Consider the following 19,055-nt stretch of genomic DNA (forward strand, 5'->3'; position numbering starts at 1 on the left):
TCAATCACAAAATAGGCACAGGATATGAATAAACACTTCACCAAAGAAGACATTCAGATGGCAAACAAACACATGAAGATGTTCAAAGTCCCTAGATATTAGAGAGATACAAATCAAAACAACTATGAGATATCCTCTCACCACAGCAACAACAGCAAAGTTCAACAGCACAACAAATGCTGGCAAGTTTGTGGAGAGGTTGGAACTCTTATTCACTGATAATGCGAGTATAAAATGGTACAACCACTATGGAAGGTAGTCTGGCACTGTCTCAAAAAAGTTGTAAATAGAAATACCATTTGATCCAGCAATTTCACTGGGAATATACGTTAAAGAAAGTAAAGCCAGGACTCAAGCAGATGCATGCACACCTATGTTTACTGCTGTGTTATTCACAAGACAAAAGAGACAGAAGCGGATCAAATGAATGGATAGAAAAACTATGATACATTCACACAGTAGAATATTATACAGCACTGAAGAACAATGAACTCATAAAACATTACACGACATGGAGGAGCCTATAGACATGGAGGAGCCTATAGGATATTAAGACGAGTGAAACACCTCAGGCATAAAAGAAAAGAATATTATGTAGCATTGTTGTTATCAAGTAGGGATGGGGAGGGAAAGAATAGGAAAAGAGTGGATAGTTAATGAACACCCAATTAGAACAGATGAGCAAAGAACTGTCTGAAAGGCATATAGGATTAAGCATTATACATATGGCAACAATTTGGAACAAGGTGTATTGCAGAGTGGACTGGGCAAGAGGGAGAGGAGGAAGTAAATGTGCAACAATGAATTTAAAAAAAAAAGACAATACTGACTAAATGTGAAATGTCTTGGAGAAAGTGGAGCCTGGGTGCTCCTTGGAGAAAAGGTTCGTCCCACGTATTTTGAGCATTTAAGGAGGGGATGGTCGTCAGAAAGGACATCAGGCTTGGAAAGGTGGAGGGTCAGTGAAAGAGAGGAAGATCCTCAATGGGAAGGATTGACACAGTGACTGTACCAGCACATTCAAGTATATCAGTGAAGATAAGGACAGCATAGGATAGCATAGAGTTAAAATTTATTGTTCATAGGGTTGCTATGAGTAAAAGCAGACTCACAGCCCCTAACAAGGAGTAACAAAAAAATCCGCTTACAATGACTTTTCAGTTTTTTATAACTTTGTCTCTTTAGACTTATATGTAAATAAAGATAGTCAACAGTGGGAAATGTATGCAGGTCAAATTAATGCAATTAATTCTTACAAGCGAAAATCCTCAGTTGCTATTAGAAACAAAGGCCTGGGGATTTAAACACAAAAATAGAGTTGAAAGGTTTTTTTTATAATGAAAGAAACCACAGTCAAAGTTTTACAAGTTAAAGAATAATTTAACAAAACTTCAACAACAAAGAAATTGTGTATGCCTTTAAACCTGGTAGCATTTTTATCATTAAACGCTAACAAAGGAAACAAAGCTTATTAGAGAAACCAAAGATCAAAGCTAAGTACCACTTTAAAAAAGATGACTCCATCAAAATAAAACTGCAAAACACAGACTATTCACAAAGTCCAAAATCTCTCCTAAAACAATATAACCTATCACACCAAACGTCCCTAAGAAATATTTGCATCTCTGACACATATCCTGACTTTACTGAAGATTCACAAGAGAAAATACACAGCATGCATACAGCATTTTGTACTTAGAATCCTTCATGTGTGCTGCTGAGATAATGCCTGAAGACACTGTTCTTAAAGGCACATTGTTCTAGAAGAAAAACTGGCTTTTTCATTGTTTTGCTTCTAGCTAAGAAACTTCAAAGAGAAAAGCAGAGCACACCACAAAAGTTGCATCAGTATATAAATCCTTCATTTACAACAGTGTAAATATTTTTACTTAGAGGTCAAGAAGATTATATTACCTCAAGTAAAAAAAACAAAACATGTCCAGCAATACAGCCTCCTGATGGCTCGCATATGTAATGGACTGATGGTAATGTTTTAGTGACTAGCAATGCTGGCACACTCTCACTCAAGAAGATTTTGTACTTTTTTTTCTGAACAAATGTACAAGTAGGTTGATCTTTGTTTGCTTTTTAATTTCTGCATAAAAGTAGGGACAAGGGGTGATTTATTAGATGTCATTTTATATATGCTGAAATTTCTAAAGGGGAGAGAACAAAAATAATAGGGACAACAGGAAACAGCAGCAAGAGAAATGAGAAGACAAAAGGGAGACAGATATCAGGTACAAGGGGCTTGGTCCGAATTTGAGATTTGTAGTGTCATTTGGGGTAAATCGCAGGTTCTTTTTCTGTAAGATTAGGACATTAGCAGTTTCTACTTCATGACGCTATTGGGAGATTTGAATGAGATGATTACATGTAAAGCACGTAACACAGAACCTCCTAATTAGAAGCTATCAAAACAGTAACCATTCCTACGCAATTATTTTTACTGTAATCAAATAAGCTACTCTGTGTGATGAGTTGATAGCTTCATCTTAGTTTATTTAGATATGCATTCAACTCTTTAGGAGAAAATTATTTTTAAAAAATAATAATTCTTGAGGTCAAGAAGTAAAGCACTTCCAAGAAATATTTCCTGAAAAAATAAATTTAGCTTCTTATATGCAAGAAGATCACAGACTAAAGAGCCAGATGGCCTAGGTCTGAATTTCAACTCCAGCCTTTGCTGGCCATGTAATTTTAATTATTTATTGAAAGCCAGTCTTTCACTGTTTTTGTTCAGACATTCCTCTAGGTCGTATAGCCCTGGTATACAAGTTGCCGTCCCACGGTCACTTGTGGTTGCTGTGAGGCTGAACACTGTGACACGGATGTGTCAAATGCGTTAAAGGTTGGCTACCCAATGCGGACTGAGAGTGGGGTGGAGCTCCCCGATTAAACAAGCGTGGAAGGAGGAGTGGTATCCACTTCCATAATAGCTTGGCTCCAGAAACCCTATGAACCTGGAGAGAGGATGAAAGGCACCCAAGCGTCAAGGACTCTCCTTCATAGGGTCGCTATGAGTCGCCTGCAACTCGATGGCACTTAACAACAACAACATTGTAAGCTTCAGTTTCCGTTGATGAGGGATGACAATAACATTTCGGGCAGCCGTGAGGATTGTTGTTATTGTGTACTATTTAGTCAGAACAGACCCTTGGCTGACCCTCCAGTGGATTTTCAAAAGCAGTTAATTGCACAGGACGAGACTGCCTATTCTTCTCCCCACAAAGCTGGTGGATTTGAAACTCATACCTCTGGAACTGCAGCGCAGCTTCTTACCACTAGGCCACTGCTGTGTGACGATTATATTAACATATATGAATTGTTTGGGAGTGTGGCACCTATTAAGTGGCATGCAAGTATTAATGATGGTTTATTTCTTGTCTTTGATAATTCTCACTGGGTAAATGTTTACCATACCAATAAACAACTATTGCTAAAACCAACTTTTCCTAAAGCTGACGAGGTTTATGGTTTATGATTTTGAAGTTATAATCTGAAATATTCACCAACTTCCTATAAACACAGTCTTGCTTGTTTGACGAAAGATCTACGTATCAGTGCTTAGTATGTGGCAAAGCTCAACGACACTTTATGGCTATATATGTGTCTGTGTATGTGCACTGAAGTTTAAAATGATGATCCTGGAGTGATGTGAATGTAATACTTTTTATTTTATTTTTACTTGTTTGCATTTTTATATCGTTTGCCATGAACATGTATTGCCTCTAAAGAAATAAAAGGTTATTTTAAGTTATTTAATGAAAAGAAATACATTTTGTATATGGCCAAAGGAAGAAGATCCAAACATTTCATACCTGTATTTATGAATGATGGCATTAAATAGTTTTCCATCTCTCCAGCAGGTAGTGAAATTTTCACACCGTATCCCAGAATAACCCTCCGTTGCCTGCTGTGTCCAGAGAAGCAGCCTCTCTTTTGCAGACATATCCTCTGACTCCCCAGTAACATGGATATCAGATATCTAAACAGAACACAAAAGGTTATATAGCATTAGGAAGGAAGGAAGGAAGCAAGGTCAGACTACCTAATATGGCCATTTATCTAGACTTCTTTCCAATTTACTTAAAAGTCACATTACCTATAGTACCTACTATTACCTAAAGTCAAAGAACATACGATGTGCCAAGCATTGAACAAGTACTATTTTATGTAATCCTTATAAATGCTCACTTGTAAGCCAAATGCATTCCCTCCACGTTACATATAGGAAAATTCAGGCTCAAGAAGGCTAATTAAAAGGTTGAAAAGTTGGGCTCCACGTGAAAAGTGTCTCATTTTTTTTCACTAAATCAACATTTATTGCATTGAAAGTGTTCTGTTCCTCTTTGCTAATCAGATCTCATGCAACAAGCAAACATTTCACTGAAGCTGAACTAGATCAAGAGTAAAACCTATAAATTCAATCACACTACCACCTGCAGAAGGGACCCCGGTGACCTGGTAGTTAGGCGCTGTGTTGTCAACCCTAAGGCACATGCTTCGAATCCACCAGCAGCTCTACAAGACACAGATGGGCAGTCAAGTCCCAAACAATTTACTGCCTTTGAAAACCAGAGTGGGAGTTAACTGTGAGTTGGTTCCCGCTTAACAGTATCTAACAACCAGCTGCAGAGCAGAATTCAATCCACAGGTATTCTTTGTAAAGAACAAGATAGGGGGCAGATAGGAAGGAACACCTCCTTCTATTAACTACATTACAAAATAATTTGGCTTAAAGCCTCTCATTTTCTCATTAATCCATTCTCAGCTTGCTCAACATGAAGCCAATTATCAACTGATGCCTCCTAAACTTTACATGTTTTTACTCAGTGTTCTAAAACTCTTCCATGAGTAACTGTAAAGCAAGTCACCAGTTCACAAGATTGACATTTTTCCAGTAGAGTCTCTTTGTAAAAGTCCTACCAATTTGCACATATGGAGCTCTGGTGGTTTAGTAGTAAGGAATTGCACTGCCCAAGGCAAGTGGTTTAAATACACCAGCTACTGCATGGGAGAGAGATGGGCAATCTCTTCCTATGCAATTAACTATCACTTAAAACCCACTAGAGGGTCAGCTATGGGTCGGTTCCAACTCGATGGCACAATATTAAATCACAAAGTGACTTTACCAAGAATTTTACAGGAATACCAAAGCTCAGATTAATACAAACAACTGTTCCCTTAATCAGTGAAGGATGCAAAGTTAAGAGATCAAAAAAGATAGGTAGTAAACCAAGATAAGAATAAGAGATTAGAGATAAGACAGAAGAAGTATACATCATTTTTTAACAGGAAAAAAAGTCATGATATAGGCTACTAGGACCCTAGCCTCACACCAAACCCCACTGCCATCAAGCTAATAATAACGCAGAGCAATCCTGTAGGACCGATAGAGTAGAAATGCCACATAAGAGTTCCTAAGTGGTAAAATTTAATTATGCTCATATGGAATCTGTACCTAGACCAAGAGGCAGACACTGCATGGATTAAGATCAGGAAGGGTGTGCATCAGTGTTGTATCTTTTCTCTAAACCTATTCAATCTGCATGCTGAACAAATAATTCTTGAAACCAGACTCTATGAAGAGGAGTGTGGCTTCAGGATTGGAGGAAGACTCATCAACAATATGTGTTATACAAATGGCAACTTTGCTTGCTGAAATTGTGCAGCATATTAAGTGCTTGCTGCAGAAGATCAAGGACTACAGCCTTCAGCATGGATTACATCTCAGCATCAAGAATACAAAGATCTTCACCCTGAAACCCACAGCGTCCCTTTTCAGCAGGAAGTAGCTAAGAGAATACGCCGTCCCCTTTTCCTTATGACTCAGGGTGAAGTCTCTCTCAGGGAGGAGTGATAGGGAATGGCAAAGGATACACTGACAAAGAAGATTAATCAGAACTGGCTTTGACAAGCACTGTGGCATTTGGACAAGAACAAACTGGGAGGAGGGTAGAGAGAATAGTGCAACAATGAATGAGTGGAAGCCCAAAATCTCTGTAAATGTTTATGAAAATTAATAAAATATAATTATAGAAAAAACAACAACAACAAAAAAAGAATACAAAGATTCTCACCACAGGCCCAATAGTCAACATTATAAGAGGAGGTGAAAAGACTGAAGCTGCCAATGATTTAATCTTTCTAGGATCAACAATCAACACCTAGTATCAGCAGTCAAGAAATCAGGAGATGTATTATATTTGGCAAATCCACTGGCAGAGAACATTCCTAAATACTGAAGAGCAATGATGTCAGTTTGAGGACTGAGGTGCTCTTGATTCAGATCCTAGTCTTTCAATCATCTCTTACTCTGAAAAGAGTACTCTGAAAAGAGTACTGAATATTCCATGTGCTGCCAAAAGAACAAACACATATGTCCTGGAAAGGGTGTGTCCAAGAGTGCTCCTTGGAGGCAAGGATGACAAAACTTCATCTTTCATATGTAGCTAGGCAAGGTTATTCCTTGGAAAGGGACATTATGCTTGGAAAGAAGGAAGGTCAACAATGAAGAGGAAAACTCCCCTCCGAGATAGACCCACACTGTGACTTCAGCTGCAGGGTTTCAGAGATGATGAAGACGATACAGGATAGCAAATTTCAGGTTCGCTGTTCACAAGGTCACTATGAGTCGTCCTTGGTGACATCAAACCATAACCACAATGGTTAAGAAAGCTGATTGCCTTATCTTTCTCGTAAGCAGTTGGTGGTTCAGAGGTTTGAACTGTCGATTTTTCAGTCAGAAGTTCATCCCTTATGTCCTGTATCACTGTTGTTGCTTACTGTTGAATTGAAATGACCCACGGCTAACCCTACAGTGAAGCAGTTAATCTCAGGAGGAGATTGCCCATCCTTCTCCTGTGGATAGCTGGTGGATTCAAACAGCATGCCCTTGGGATTGCAGCACAGCTTCTGACCACTAGGCTTCCAGAGCTCCCTAGGGCTCCTTAATAGTCCTTTATGATTATAAGTTGACTACTTCATCTATACAATGAGGTAGAAACAATAAAAGAGACAGAGCAAAGGCAGACAACAGTAACAACAGAAACAAGTCACACTTCAGATTCTTTTCCGTCTTGAAGGTCTTCCTAAGCCTTTAGCCATCAATTTAAACTCATCATGATGACCCACACAGTCCCACAGGGTGCCCAAGGCTGTAAATCCTTAAGGCAGCAGACTGCCAGGTCTTTCTCCCTAGGAACTGCTGGTCAGTTCAGACTTCTGAACTTTCTGCTAGCAACCAAGCTTTTAACCAAAAGATGTTTCAGTCCAACAGAGAAATCAGAGATGAAAATGGGCAGTCAAAACAACTGAAAACACAGAATTATTTTTTTTTAAAAAGAGAGAAACCCAATTGAGACTAAAGAAAGTCTTTGTCATGAGGTCATGCTCAGCTCCAAACAGAAGGTCCTTTATTCCTCCCAGCTGCCCTAACAGCCAGTAGCCTGCTTAGTCCAAGACCTGCAGCACTCAAATCTCTGCCAAGCCTGGCATTCCCTCATTACATCACTTGTCAGAGAACACAGCAAGGCGCTAGCACACAGTTTCTCCAGACCCCAGCAGACGCTGCCGTGTTCTGTGGAGCACCAGGGCAGCCACAGCCCTGAACAAAATGCTAGGATTTCACAGCACAGTTCAATGTATCCATTTTCATGATCTTCTCTAGTAATCTTACATTAATCTCTGTAGTTTGAAAAGAATTGTGTACATTAACACATTTTATAGTATATAAAATAAAAATGACCTTTTTTTTTCTCCTTTCATTTATGGGGAGTGGGTGAGGAGGACAGGGCAGAAATATCATGTATCATGCCTATTCTTCTGAGCAGAAGTTTCTGATTTTCATGGGGTTGCAGTGAGTCACAGTGGACTTGAAGACATCCAACAACAAATAAAACTTTTCTACTCAACTTCCAATAAACAGTCTAGTCTGAAATAATGAAAGGTATTGCTGGCATATTCCATGAGTTTAACTCTTATCTCCATCTCTTACATGCTCTTAACTACTCTAATAGACCATTTCCTAACTTGTAAAATTATGATAATAATTATTATTGTATGAAGCAGTCCTCAGAACAGAGCAAGGAAACACTGCATGGTTCAAAAGCTGGAAAGTAGCGCGTCAGGGATGCATACTGTCCCCATACTTTTTCAATCTGTAGGCAAAACAGATCATTCGGGAAGCAGGGCTTTATGAGGAGGAGTGTGGCATCAAGATTGGAGAAAGATTCATTAATAATGTACGATATGCAGATGACACAGCCTTGCTTGCTGAAACTGAAAAAGACCTGAAGCACCTGCTGCAAAATGTCAAGGACTATAGTCTTCAATATGGATTGAAGCCCAACATCAAGACGACAAAATTCTCACCACTGGGAAAATTGGCAGTACTTTATTAGATGGAGACGAGATTAAGGTTGTTAACAATTAAAGCTTGCTCGGATCCACATTCAACACTCTTAACACCAGCAGTCAGGAAATCAAAAGACAAATTGCATTGGGAAAAATGTGCTGTCATGTTGATGTCAGTCTAGATACAAAGATAAACCTAATCCAGGCCATGGTTTTCTCAATTACTTGTCATGCTTCAGAGACTTGGACAATGACTAAGAAAGACAGAAGAATAATAGATGCCTTCGAGTAGTGGTGCCAGAGAAGAGTGTCTTGAACATACCACAGTCTGCCAAGAAAACAACTACGTCTGTCTTGGAGAGGGTAAAACCAAGTCTCTCCTTGGGGACTAGGATTTTGAAGCTCCGCCTCACTTACTTTGGCCACGTGGCCAGGAGAGACTGGTCCTTGGAGAAAGACATCATGGTTGGAAGGGTGGATGGACAGCACAGCAGAGGAAGACTCCAGATGAAATGGATTTATACAGTAACTGGAGCAACGGGGGTTGGTGTGTCCAAGTTAGTGAGGCTGGCTCAGGACAGGGATGGGTTCAGAGCTCCAGTATATAGGGTCGCTATATATTGCAGGTGACTCAATGGCACATAGGAATAACATACTAGGGCAGGTTGGAAGTAGGAGTGGCATCCAATTCCTAAACAACATGACTCCAGAAACTCTATGAACTTTGATAAATGTTGATAGTTGTAGAGGGGCTTCAGGCAGTTTGTTCATAGGGTCGCTATGAGTCATGCTCAACTCAAAGTAACCAACAACAACACAGTATTATAGCAATTGAACATTTTCTCTCTCACATCCATCAGATGAGAACCAATTCAAAGCTGATCCTTCAATGAGTGTCAAAAGACAAGTCACACGGGAAGAGATTTCCTACCTTTCTCTCTCAGTGTCTCTGGTGGATTGGAACTGCAAGAGAGCTGCAGCCTTTGGGTTCCCAGTCACTGCCTACAGGTTCAGTCACCTGAGCTCCCTTCAACAATATCAGCACAGTATAACAACTGGCATATAGTAGGTACTTTCTGAATGTGATTAGCTTGCTTATTACTGTGGTTATTGTCATTAGTCACTCATTGAGAACGTGAAAATGTCTGCAAACCTTTGGTTTTATTATTCTTTTCATTCTCTATGTGTAGAAATAATTCAATACTTTGTTGTCTTCTCGAGCTGCCCTTGGAAGTCTTCTGTTCATCTCTTCGTCACAGCTTCCCTTTGTTTTGGCTTCTTAACGTTCTGGTGCAATTTTCAGTCTCTTCTTACATCCACTCTAGTATTTTTCTTTCTCCCCTGTCTTTGTAATGACCTTGTGATTTTTTTTGAAGGATGATGCTTTTGACTGTCAACCCACAGTTCATCTAGTCTTTAATCATGATGGGCCTAAAATGATACAGATTGATGCCTATTGTCGCCCTGCCTTTTCAGGTCCCCATAAGTTCTATCCTAATTCCTTCAGGCATGTCCTCTGCCCACCAAACTCTTCAACCTTGTCCCTCCCTAGTCTCAGTCTCTCTGCCCACCCTCCATAACCCTTTGGACTTTTATCCGTATCTTACTTTGTATCCTTCTATCTTTACAACATGCAGTAAAAAGAGATTCCGTATTTATTCTCAGCATAATGCTCTCTAGCCTCTTCCATTATTTTATTAGTATCAACTACAAATTAGTTAACGTCTACATGAAAATGGCATTATACTAATGAAAGCAAATTAACAGAGGGTTGCGGGGGGGAAGTAAGCAAATTAACAATAAAATTCCCCAACTGTCATGTGTCCCCCGCTCCCCAGTAGGTATATACTGAATGACAAATCTTCATTTCACTTGAATTATTGTTGCTATGTGCCACTAGGTTGATTCCAACACAGGGCACCCTGTAAAACTGAACACACTGCCCCATCGGATGTCCTAAGGCTGTATTCGCCCAGGAACGGACTACTGGGTCTCTACTCCCAGAGGAGAGCTTTGAGTCAGCAGCAAAGTACTTAACCACTGTGCAACCAAAGGTTCCTTTCACTTCTTTCACAGGGGCAACGTCCGTTCGTATTCACGGATTCACACCTAGAATGTAGTGTCACTCCTGCAGAGCTAAACCAGGAAACGATGGCCCATCTTTTATGACTCTATCAAGTATGTTTCTTTTCCAAGATATTTCAAACCAAAATTAGAAAAGAAAAAAATATTCTGCTGCAAGATTTTATCTTAAATATAAATATTTTCCAAAGCCCTGACCAAAAGCTGGCTCACAGAGAACAGTTCTAGTCTATAAAAATACTTAAAAGTACACTCAACACTACACCATCCCCAGAAGTGCCTGGTCATGTAAGAAAGTGGGTTCCAAATATAGATTCTGAAAATACTGTTTCTATGGAAAAGAAAACAAATCCCTCAGGAAAAAAAAAATCTAACTATTGAGATGAAAGACTTTCAAGCTCATTGAATCAGAAGTCTGGCTGGTGGCTATATTTTTAGAACAATGAAAGTGCAGAACATAGGGAGTTGTGCTCCCAACCCAAGGGCCATGGCTGTCTGGTGGTTAGAATCAGTCAGCTTTCCCCAAGCAATCAACCTCTCAGAAGCCCAGAGGAGGGTTCGCTCTTAGTCAGTTTTTGCTGAACAGCAATGAGATGAGATGATGAGCCCTGGTGGTTTGGTGCATAGCATGCCGTCCTACTAACTTGAAGGTCAGTGTGGGAATCCAACAGCTGTTCCAGGAGAGAGAGATGGGCACTCCCGATTTGACGGACAGCCTCAGAAACCAAAGAGAAGATCACGAGGAGCTGACCTCAACTTGACGGAAGCGGGTGGGGGGTGGGGGCGGAGATGGCAGGCAACAAAAGATCCCATCTATCCAACACATAAATAATTTTCACAATTCATGATGCTTTAACTTGAGAATATAGGCACTGCTTCTATTTTACTTTTTCATTCCATGTAAGTCAGCTCAAAAACAAATTAAAAGACTGAAAAATATCAGCCTGGAAGGAAGGAATGAGTAAATCAATACATACTGTTGTTGTGTGCAATGGTTTTGGAACCAACTCACAGCTGACCCTCCAGCAGGTTTTCAGAGGCTGTAAAATGCACAGAAGAGGACCACCCATCTCGTTTCCACAGAGCAGCTGGTGGATCCAAACGGTTTGCCTCTGTGTTGGCACTGCAAGTCTTTACCACTAGATCACCAGAGCGCCCATGATAAATATGTAAGTACATTTATAAGTGGAAAGCTACCAACAACAACAACAACAAAAAGCCCAAATCATACTCTGCTATATTCACCTATCCTTCTTCCACAGTACCTCTTAACTGCTGATGCTTTATTCCATATATTTTCATTCACCCTCGGGTGAATACAGCTGGGACAACATAAACTAACAGGAGATAAAAGAGGACAAGACAGGAGGAGGCTTGCTTCCAATTCATCTAGGTTAATCTGTTGCAAAATCAAACACGTGGCTGCTTCTCTTTGGTCAGAGATGTAAAATCACATGACTCCTGTTTCACAGTGGCCATCTAGTCAACAGCCTCCGAGAAGAAGGTCAGGCAATTTCAGTCACACTCTGATGAGCAAGAGGCCACAATGAGCCATTGAGGACAAGCAGAGCGCTTTACTTCTGCAATCTAAGAGCCCAAGAAATCAGCGTTGGAACTTCTGAAAGCATTGTTGTTGTTGTTGCAGTTGTGTCCTGTCGAGTCAGAAGTGACCCAGAGCTGACCCTCCGGGAAGCTCACCACCGCTCAGGAGCAGACTGCCCAGCCTTCTGCTGCCGAGCAGCTTGTGGCTAAATCCAACTCTTTTGAAACCTCCTTGTGTGTGCTGATTCATCTGGAAACTCACTTGCTCACCTGCTAGCTTCTCATAATCAAAAGGGAAGAAGCAAGTGCCTCTACTAATATTAAGTGTTCCAAGATTATTTTTTTTAAGGAGACGAGAGATAACTGGATTCTTGCATACTTAGTCTCACTGTAAATACTACTGTATTGAGGTAATTCATCTCTTTAGTTTAAACTATTTACCTCTCGACTCCAGTGTGAGTCCAAACATCATCTTTTATATCAAAATGTCTAGAATGACATCAGAGAGTATTCTGGAACAAAATTCACTGTCTGGATTAGAACCACTTACAGCTGATCTCTCTGGCTAATGCTGTCCTGTTACCACTTCCTGGTTCCTGTTGTTTATTTATTCTACAGCCACAGCGGTTTACTCTACAGCCACAGCGGTCCAGTTCTGTCTTGGCTGACCTCTCTAGTCTTCCACTTCTATCCTGAGGTCACATCGTATAAATCCTGTGTTCTCTATCCTATTGCCCTTCCTCTCCTTAAATGGTTTCCTCATTCTCTGCCCAACCTGGCACATACAGGTGGTCAATAACAATCTGGTAATTAAGAGGTAGGAAGAGGAGGAAAAGGTAGGAAGGGAGAAAGTAATAAAGAAGAAGTATGAAAGAGCAGCAAAAAGCATTCATCTGTTATGTACAAGTTTTAAATTATCACTTAAGACTCTGTCACTGTATAATTAATACTATCAAATGTCTACTAATAAATGTACACAAAAACGAATAAACCTAAACCTTCGCTCAAATTTAAAACAAAAATTTCCTTAAAAAGACTGCTATTTTAGATAAGTAATCTCTTTCCAGTGACTTCCCTTTCCAATAATAACAAAAATCTCCAAGCACTGCACAAAATCACCCAGCAGCAAACACAAATCCACCAATGAGAACCCAATGTCAAGCCTCTTCTGGATCACTCTTGAAAAAGAGTCTTAAATTGGCTCAAGTATATGGCATTCAAAAATATAACAGAAGACAATTCAAAAGTTTTCATTTCATACATACTCTGATTTCATTCACAGCTTACCGCTAAATGACCCACATGCTACTAAAATGAATTGTAACAGCTTCACAGAGCTAGTCACCTGAGGCGGGGAATAGGAAAGTCCACTGAGCAAAGTCAATGCCACCAGACAATTGGGCGTTGGGAACACCCTATTTTTACCGACACTGTCATGGTGCTGGCATGCACTAAGTACACAAGAGCAGCTAACTCCAAGGCAGCGAAGCGTACCCCTTAAAAGCTTATTCATGTTTTTAATACGGTAACATTATTCTATACAAGTCCACTCAGATTTCCTCCTTTCAAAGGTAAAAATGTTAAGGAACTTGTGCAACAATGAATGAATATTAAAAGAAAAAAAGAAAGGGAACTGGGCAGGGAGGAAAATGTGCAACAATGAATGACTGAAAATACAAATTCTCTGTAAACTTTTGTTAAAATCACAATTAAAATTTTTTTAGCAAATGTTAAAACTGAACTACATGGCATGATTTACCTAAATTCTAAGAGCACGCTAGTAGGAAATAAACCTAGTCTCATCCAAACAAAGATCTCTGACAGTGAAATTTCTCCTAGGCATTTATAAAAAATAAATTTTTGCAGTGTTCTCTTAATTATTTATTTGTGTTAGTAGCCATGGTTGATGCAAGGGGCAAAGCCTCCTTTCTGAATACCCACCACTAGGGAAATGGCTGCAGAGATATAGGCCATGCAAAGATCTACACATCTGTGAAGGGCCTAGCTTTACCCTAAGCCCCAAGGTCCAGATTCTTTACACTGGAGCATCTCAGAATCTTTATCAGTAGAGCAGCTGATACACAGAAATCTACACCAGTGTAAAAAAGATAAAATCACTGCTTATACATGATCTGAGTTGATAAAAAACTTATCTTCACTAGACAAAAACTCAGTTTGAACCATGTAGTGCTTCCTTGCTCTGTTCTGACAAGAGCCTCCTGGTTCAACTGCAGGTTTCTCCCAAGCACAATCAAGTTTCTGGGATCCCCTTTCTTCTCAGAGTTAGCCACAGTTTGTTGTGACCCACACAGTCAAAAGCCTTTGCGTAGTCAATGAAACACAGACATACCTCTGGTGCTTTCTGCTTTCAGCCAAGATCCACTTAACATTAGCTATAATATTCCAACTACCACAGTCTCCCAATCTCTTCTAAACCCAGCCTGCACTTCAGGCAGTTCTCTGCTGATATGCTGTTCCAGTCATTTCTGGATAATCTTCAGCAGAATCTTGCTTGCATGTGATATCAATGATATTGTTCATTAATTTCCACACTCTATCAGATCACCTTTCTTTAGAATGAGAACAAATATAGATCTCATCCAGTCAGTTGGCCAGGTGGTTGTCCACAATATTTCTTGGCACAACTTGGTGAGCACACCGAGGACAGTGTCTGTTGAAATATGTCAACTGGTATGCCATCAATTCCTGGGGCATCGTTTCTTTCCAATTCCCTCAGAGCAGTCTGAACTTCTTCCTTCATTACCACAGGCTCTTGCTCATACATCGTTTCATGAAATTTTTCTGTATCTACCAATTCTTTTTTTGGTACAATAACTCTGTATACTCTTTCCAAATTGGGAAGGGTGTACGCCAGGGATGTGTCCTATCTTCATACCTTTTCAATCTATATGCAGAACAGATTATCTGGGAGGCTGGGCTCTATGACAAGAAATGTGGCATTAAGAATGGAGGAATACTCATCAACAATCTGTGTTATGCAGATGACACAACCCAGCTTGCTGAAACTGAGGAGAACCTGAAGCACTTGATGCAGAAGGTCAAGGACTGCAGCCTTGAATATGGATTGAAGCTCAATATAAAAAAAAAAACAAAAAAAACACAGCTGTTAACAGCCACCGTTTGCTTGGCTCCACAGTTAACACTCGTGTACCAGCAGCCAGAAAATTAAAAGACAAATTGTCATGGGGAAGTCTGCTGTCAGAGACCTCCCAAAGTACTGAAGAACAATGACGTCATTCAGGAGACTATGGTGCACCTGATCTAGGCTGGAGAAGACTGTTGAATATACTATGAACTGCTAGGAGAACAAACACCCTAGACAGGGTGATACCAGGCTGCTTCTTGGAGGCAAGGATTCTGAAGCTTTGTCTGACCTACTTTGGACATATCTCAAGGTGAGACCAGTCCTTTGAGAGGGATATCATGCTTGAGAGGGTGGAGGGACAGTGCAGAAGAGGAAAACCCTCAATGAGATGGATTGAGTGAGTGTCTGGGCAATGGGGGTAGGTGTGTTAGAAACAATAAGATTGGCACAGGATAGAGCAGGGTTTAGGGCTGTCGTACATAGGGTTGCTGTGAGTCGCAGGGGTCTGGATGGCACACAACAACAACGACAGACAAAATCCAAACCAAATAAGTTACTAAAGAGTCAGTTCCAGTTGATAGTGAATGCAGAAAGTAAAAGGTGTACCAGAAAATAAAAAGACACTCCACAGTATTTTCAAAGCTGGTCTTTTGGAATCAAATCACCAGACCTCTCAAGACACCTCTGAATAGGTTCGAATAGTCAACCATTACTTGTTAGCATTGTTAGGGGCCACTGAATTGGTTTCAACTCTTAGTAACCATGTACACAACAGGAAAAACACTACCTGGTATCCTCCTGTAGGGCAGGAGTAATAAGCAGGACATCCTCACAATTATTGCTAGGTCTGAGGACATTGTTGCAACCGCTGCCTCCACTAACAGCCTGAGTATTTCAATTTGCACCATCCAGAGAGTCATCTCATTAGATTAGACACATTTTAGCAGTCTCCCCGCGCCCCCTTAGGCATGTCTGATTTGCTCTGACAGCTTCTTTTTTTGCTTTATGAGAGATACTCTGAGTATCCTTTGAAAGATATCTCTATTGTTGCTGTTATATGCTACTGAGTCACTTGGGACTCATAGTGACCCTATGTATAAGAGCCCTAAATCCTGCTCTATCCTGTGCCAACCTTACTGTCTCCAACACACCTACTCCCACTACCCCTATTAAGGAGTTTAAAAAAAAAATCCACACACTGTGTGGATATACCATAGTTTTCTTTTTGATTGTTGATGTTTGTTTGTTGTTGGGTTGCTTCCATCTCTTTGCCATTGTAAATAATGTAGCAATAAATACAGGTGTGCATACATTTGAGTTGTGGCTCTGGTTTCTTTAGGGTATATTCCCAAGAATGGAATGGCTCAAATTGTTTTTCTATTTCTAACTTTTTGAGAAAACTCCAGACTGCCTTCCACAAAGGTTATACCATTTTATATTCCCACTAGCAGTGAATAAGAATTCCAATCTCACCTTTCTACGAAGATGGCGCCGAAAGCTAAGAAGGAAGCCCCTGCCCCTCCCAAAACTGAAGCCAAAGCAAAGGCATTAAAGGCCAAGAAGGCAGTCCTGAAGGGCATCCACAGCCAAAAAAAAAAGAAGATCCGCACATCACCCACCTTCCAGAGGCCTAAGACGCTGAGACGCTGAAGGCAGCCCAAATACCCCCAGAACAGCGCCCACAGGAGAAACAAGCTTGACCACTATGCCATCATCAAATTTCCCCTGACCACTGAGTCAGCTATGAAGAAGATAGAAGATAACAACACACTTGTGTTCATTGTGGATGTCAAGGCCAACAAGCACCAAATTAAACAAGCTGTAAAGAAGCTCTATGACATCGATGTGGCTAAGGTCAACACTTTGATTAGGCCTGATGGAGAGAAGAAGGCCTATGTTCGACTTGCTCCTGATTATGATGCTTTGGATGTTGCCAACAAAATTGGGATCATCTAAACTGAGTCCAGCGGGCTAATTCTAAATATAAATTTTTCTCACCCCAAAAAATTAAAAATAATTCCAATCTCTCCACAACCTTGCCAGCACTGAAAAAGTAAAATAGCAAAACATTACACAACATGAGGGAGCCTTAAGCACCTTATGCTAAGTGAAATATCTCAGTCACACAAGGACAAATACTGCATAAAACCACTGTTATAAAAATAAGACAGACATGGGGCAACTGGGGAGGGAATGGAGAAAGTGTGGATAGATAATGAACACTGCATTAGAACAGATGAGGGGAAGAAATGTCCAAAAGAAATATATGACTATGCATTACATGTGTGAGTGCAATTTGGAACAAAGGGTGCTTTGTGGGAAGGGTTGGGGGAGGGGGAAAAATGCAACAATGAATAAAAAAGGGGGGAGGGAAAAGGTCACACTCTAGTGTTAAGCACTGACTCCTTCCAGAATACTTCTATCCTAACAGGCTGACAAAATTGTAAACTATCTATGGAATTAGGGGAATATAGCTGTACAATCAGTATGTCTGATGCCTGATGCAAAATAAATGTTCAATATTTGCTAAAAAATTTATAAAATGATGAATGAATATGAGTTTTCAGGGAAATAAAAGGAGGCAATCGATTCTGCTCACATAGACTGCCTATTAAAATCTGAAAACAGAGAAAAATCTTCAAATCAGAACATTATGACGAGAGATCCCCTCTTTCTACACAAGCAGAAGATAGAAATGAAAGTTATTAACTATATAAAGCATGTTATAGTTATTAAGTCCTATTCACTTTTATCACCTCATTTGACCATCAAAACTAATAAAAAAGGGGTGGTGGAATCACCCACATTATAAGCAAGGAAACTAAGACCTACAATGAATATCAAGTTTCTATTTTCTGCAAGAAGTTCTTATAAATTATTTTTCCTTTAAGACAACCAGATCTATAGGGACTCTTGACAATCAGTCCATAATGAACTTTTAATCTGTTAATGAACTATCTCATTTTACAGAATGGAAACTGAGCACAGGACACACATGGACGGCAATTAATCAGTGACAGTAACTCCAATGGCCTCCAACAGAGGATACAAAATATCAGTTCAGAAAGCTGGACCAAGGGTGGGGGTAAGTTAGCAAAATACAGTTTGTGTCTTTCGAGTATTTCGAGTAAATAAAAAAATAAAAGATTATACTCTTTATAGGAAAGTACAAACGCTGAAGGAATGAACACAGCAGGGGAGGAGGCACTTCTCAAGATTCTTCTCCTTGACAAAGGCTCTAACGAGTAAAAGTTGGAAGGAAGATCAGTGCAGAACTGTACAGGAAATACCAATAAGAAGAGCTAATCACAAGATTAAATACTCAGGAACCAATCTAACTAGAAACACAAAAGACCTATTCAAAGAAATCACAAAACTTTACTTCAAGAAATAAAAAGAGACCTAGAGAAATGGAAGACTATACCATGCTCACAGATAGGAAGACTCAATATTGACACTTCTAACAAGATCAGGGCGATCCCAGTACACATTATCAATTCCATTCTTCAGTGAGACAGAAAAGGCAATTTCCAATTTTGTATGGCATATAAATAGACCCCAGATAAACAAAGGACTAATGAGAAAGAGAAATAATGTTGTTGTTGTAATGTGCCGTCGAGTCGCTTACGACTCATAGCGACCCTATGTACAACAGCTGTAAACACTGCTCTGTCCTGTGCCAGTCGCACTGTCTCCAATACACCAATCCTGATTACCCCAGCCACTGAATCAATCCACCTCATAGAAGGCCTTCCCCTCCTCCGCTGTCCCTCCACCCTCCCAAGCATGATATCCCTCTCTAAGGACTGGTCCCTCCTTAAAACATGTCCAAAGTATGTTAGACGGAGCCTCAGAATCCTTGCCTCCAGGAAGCCACCTGGTTTAACCCTTTCCAGGATGCATCTGTTTGTTTTCCTAGCAGTCCATGCTACCCTCAATACTCTTCTCCAGCACCACGGCTCAAAGG

General features: G+C 40.2%; 1 protein-coding gene across 2 annotated transcripts in view; it reads right to left on the reverse strand.

Annotated features, from left to right (window-relative positions):
* Positions 1–19,055, reverse strand: part of DST (dystonin) — a 674,592-nt gene that overhangs the window by 243,977 nt on the left and 411,560 nt on the right. For both annotated transcript variants that reach the window (XM_006893143.1, XM_006893142.1), the window contains one exon: positions 3,822–3,988. In XM_006893143.1, coding sequence (XP_006893205.1) covers positions 3,822–3,988 — 167 coding nt within the window. The remainder of the gene's footprint in view (positions 1–3,821; positions 3,989–19,055) is intronic.

Source organism: Elephantulus edwardii, unplaced genomic scaffold (genome assembly GCF_000299155.1).
Source record: "Elephantulus edwardii isolate Elephantulus edwardi_28Jun2011 unplaced genomic scaffold, EleEdw1.0 scaffold00124, whole genome shotgun sequence".
Classification (NCBI taxonomy): domain Eukaryota; kingdom Metazoa; phylum Chordata; class Mammalia; order Macroscelidea; family Macroscelididae; genus Elephantulus; species Elephantulus edwardii.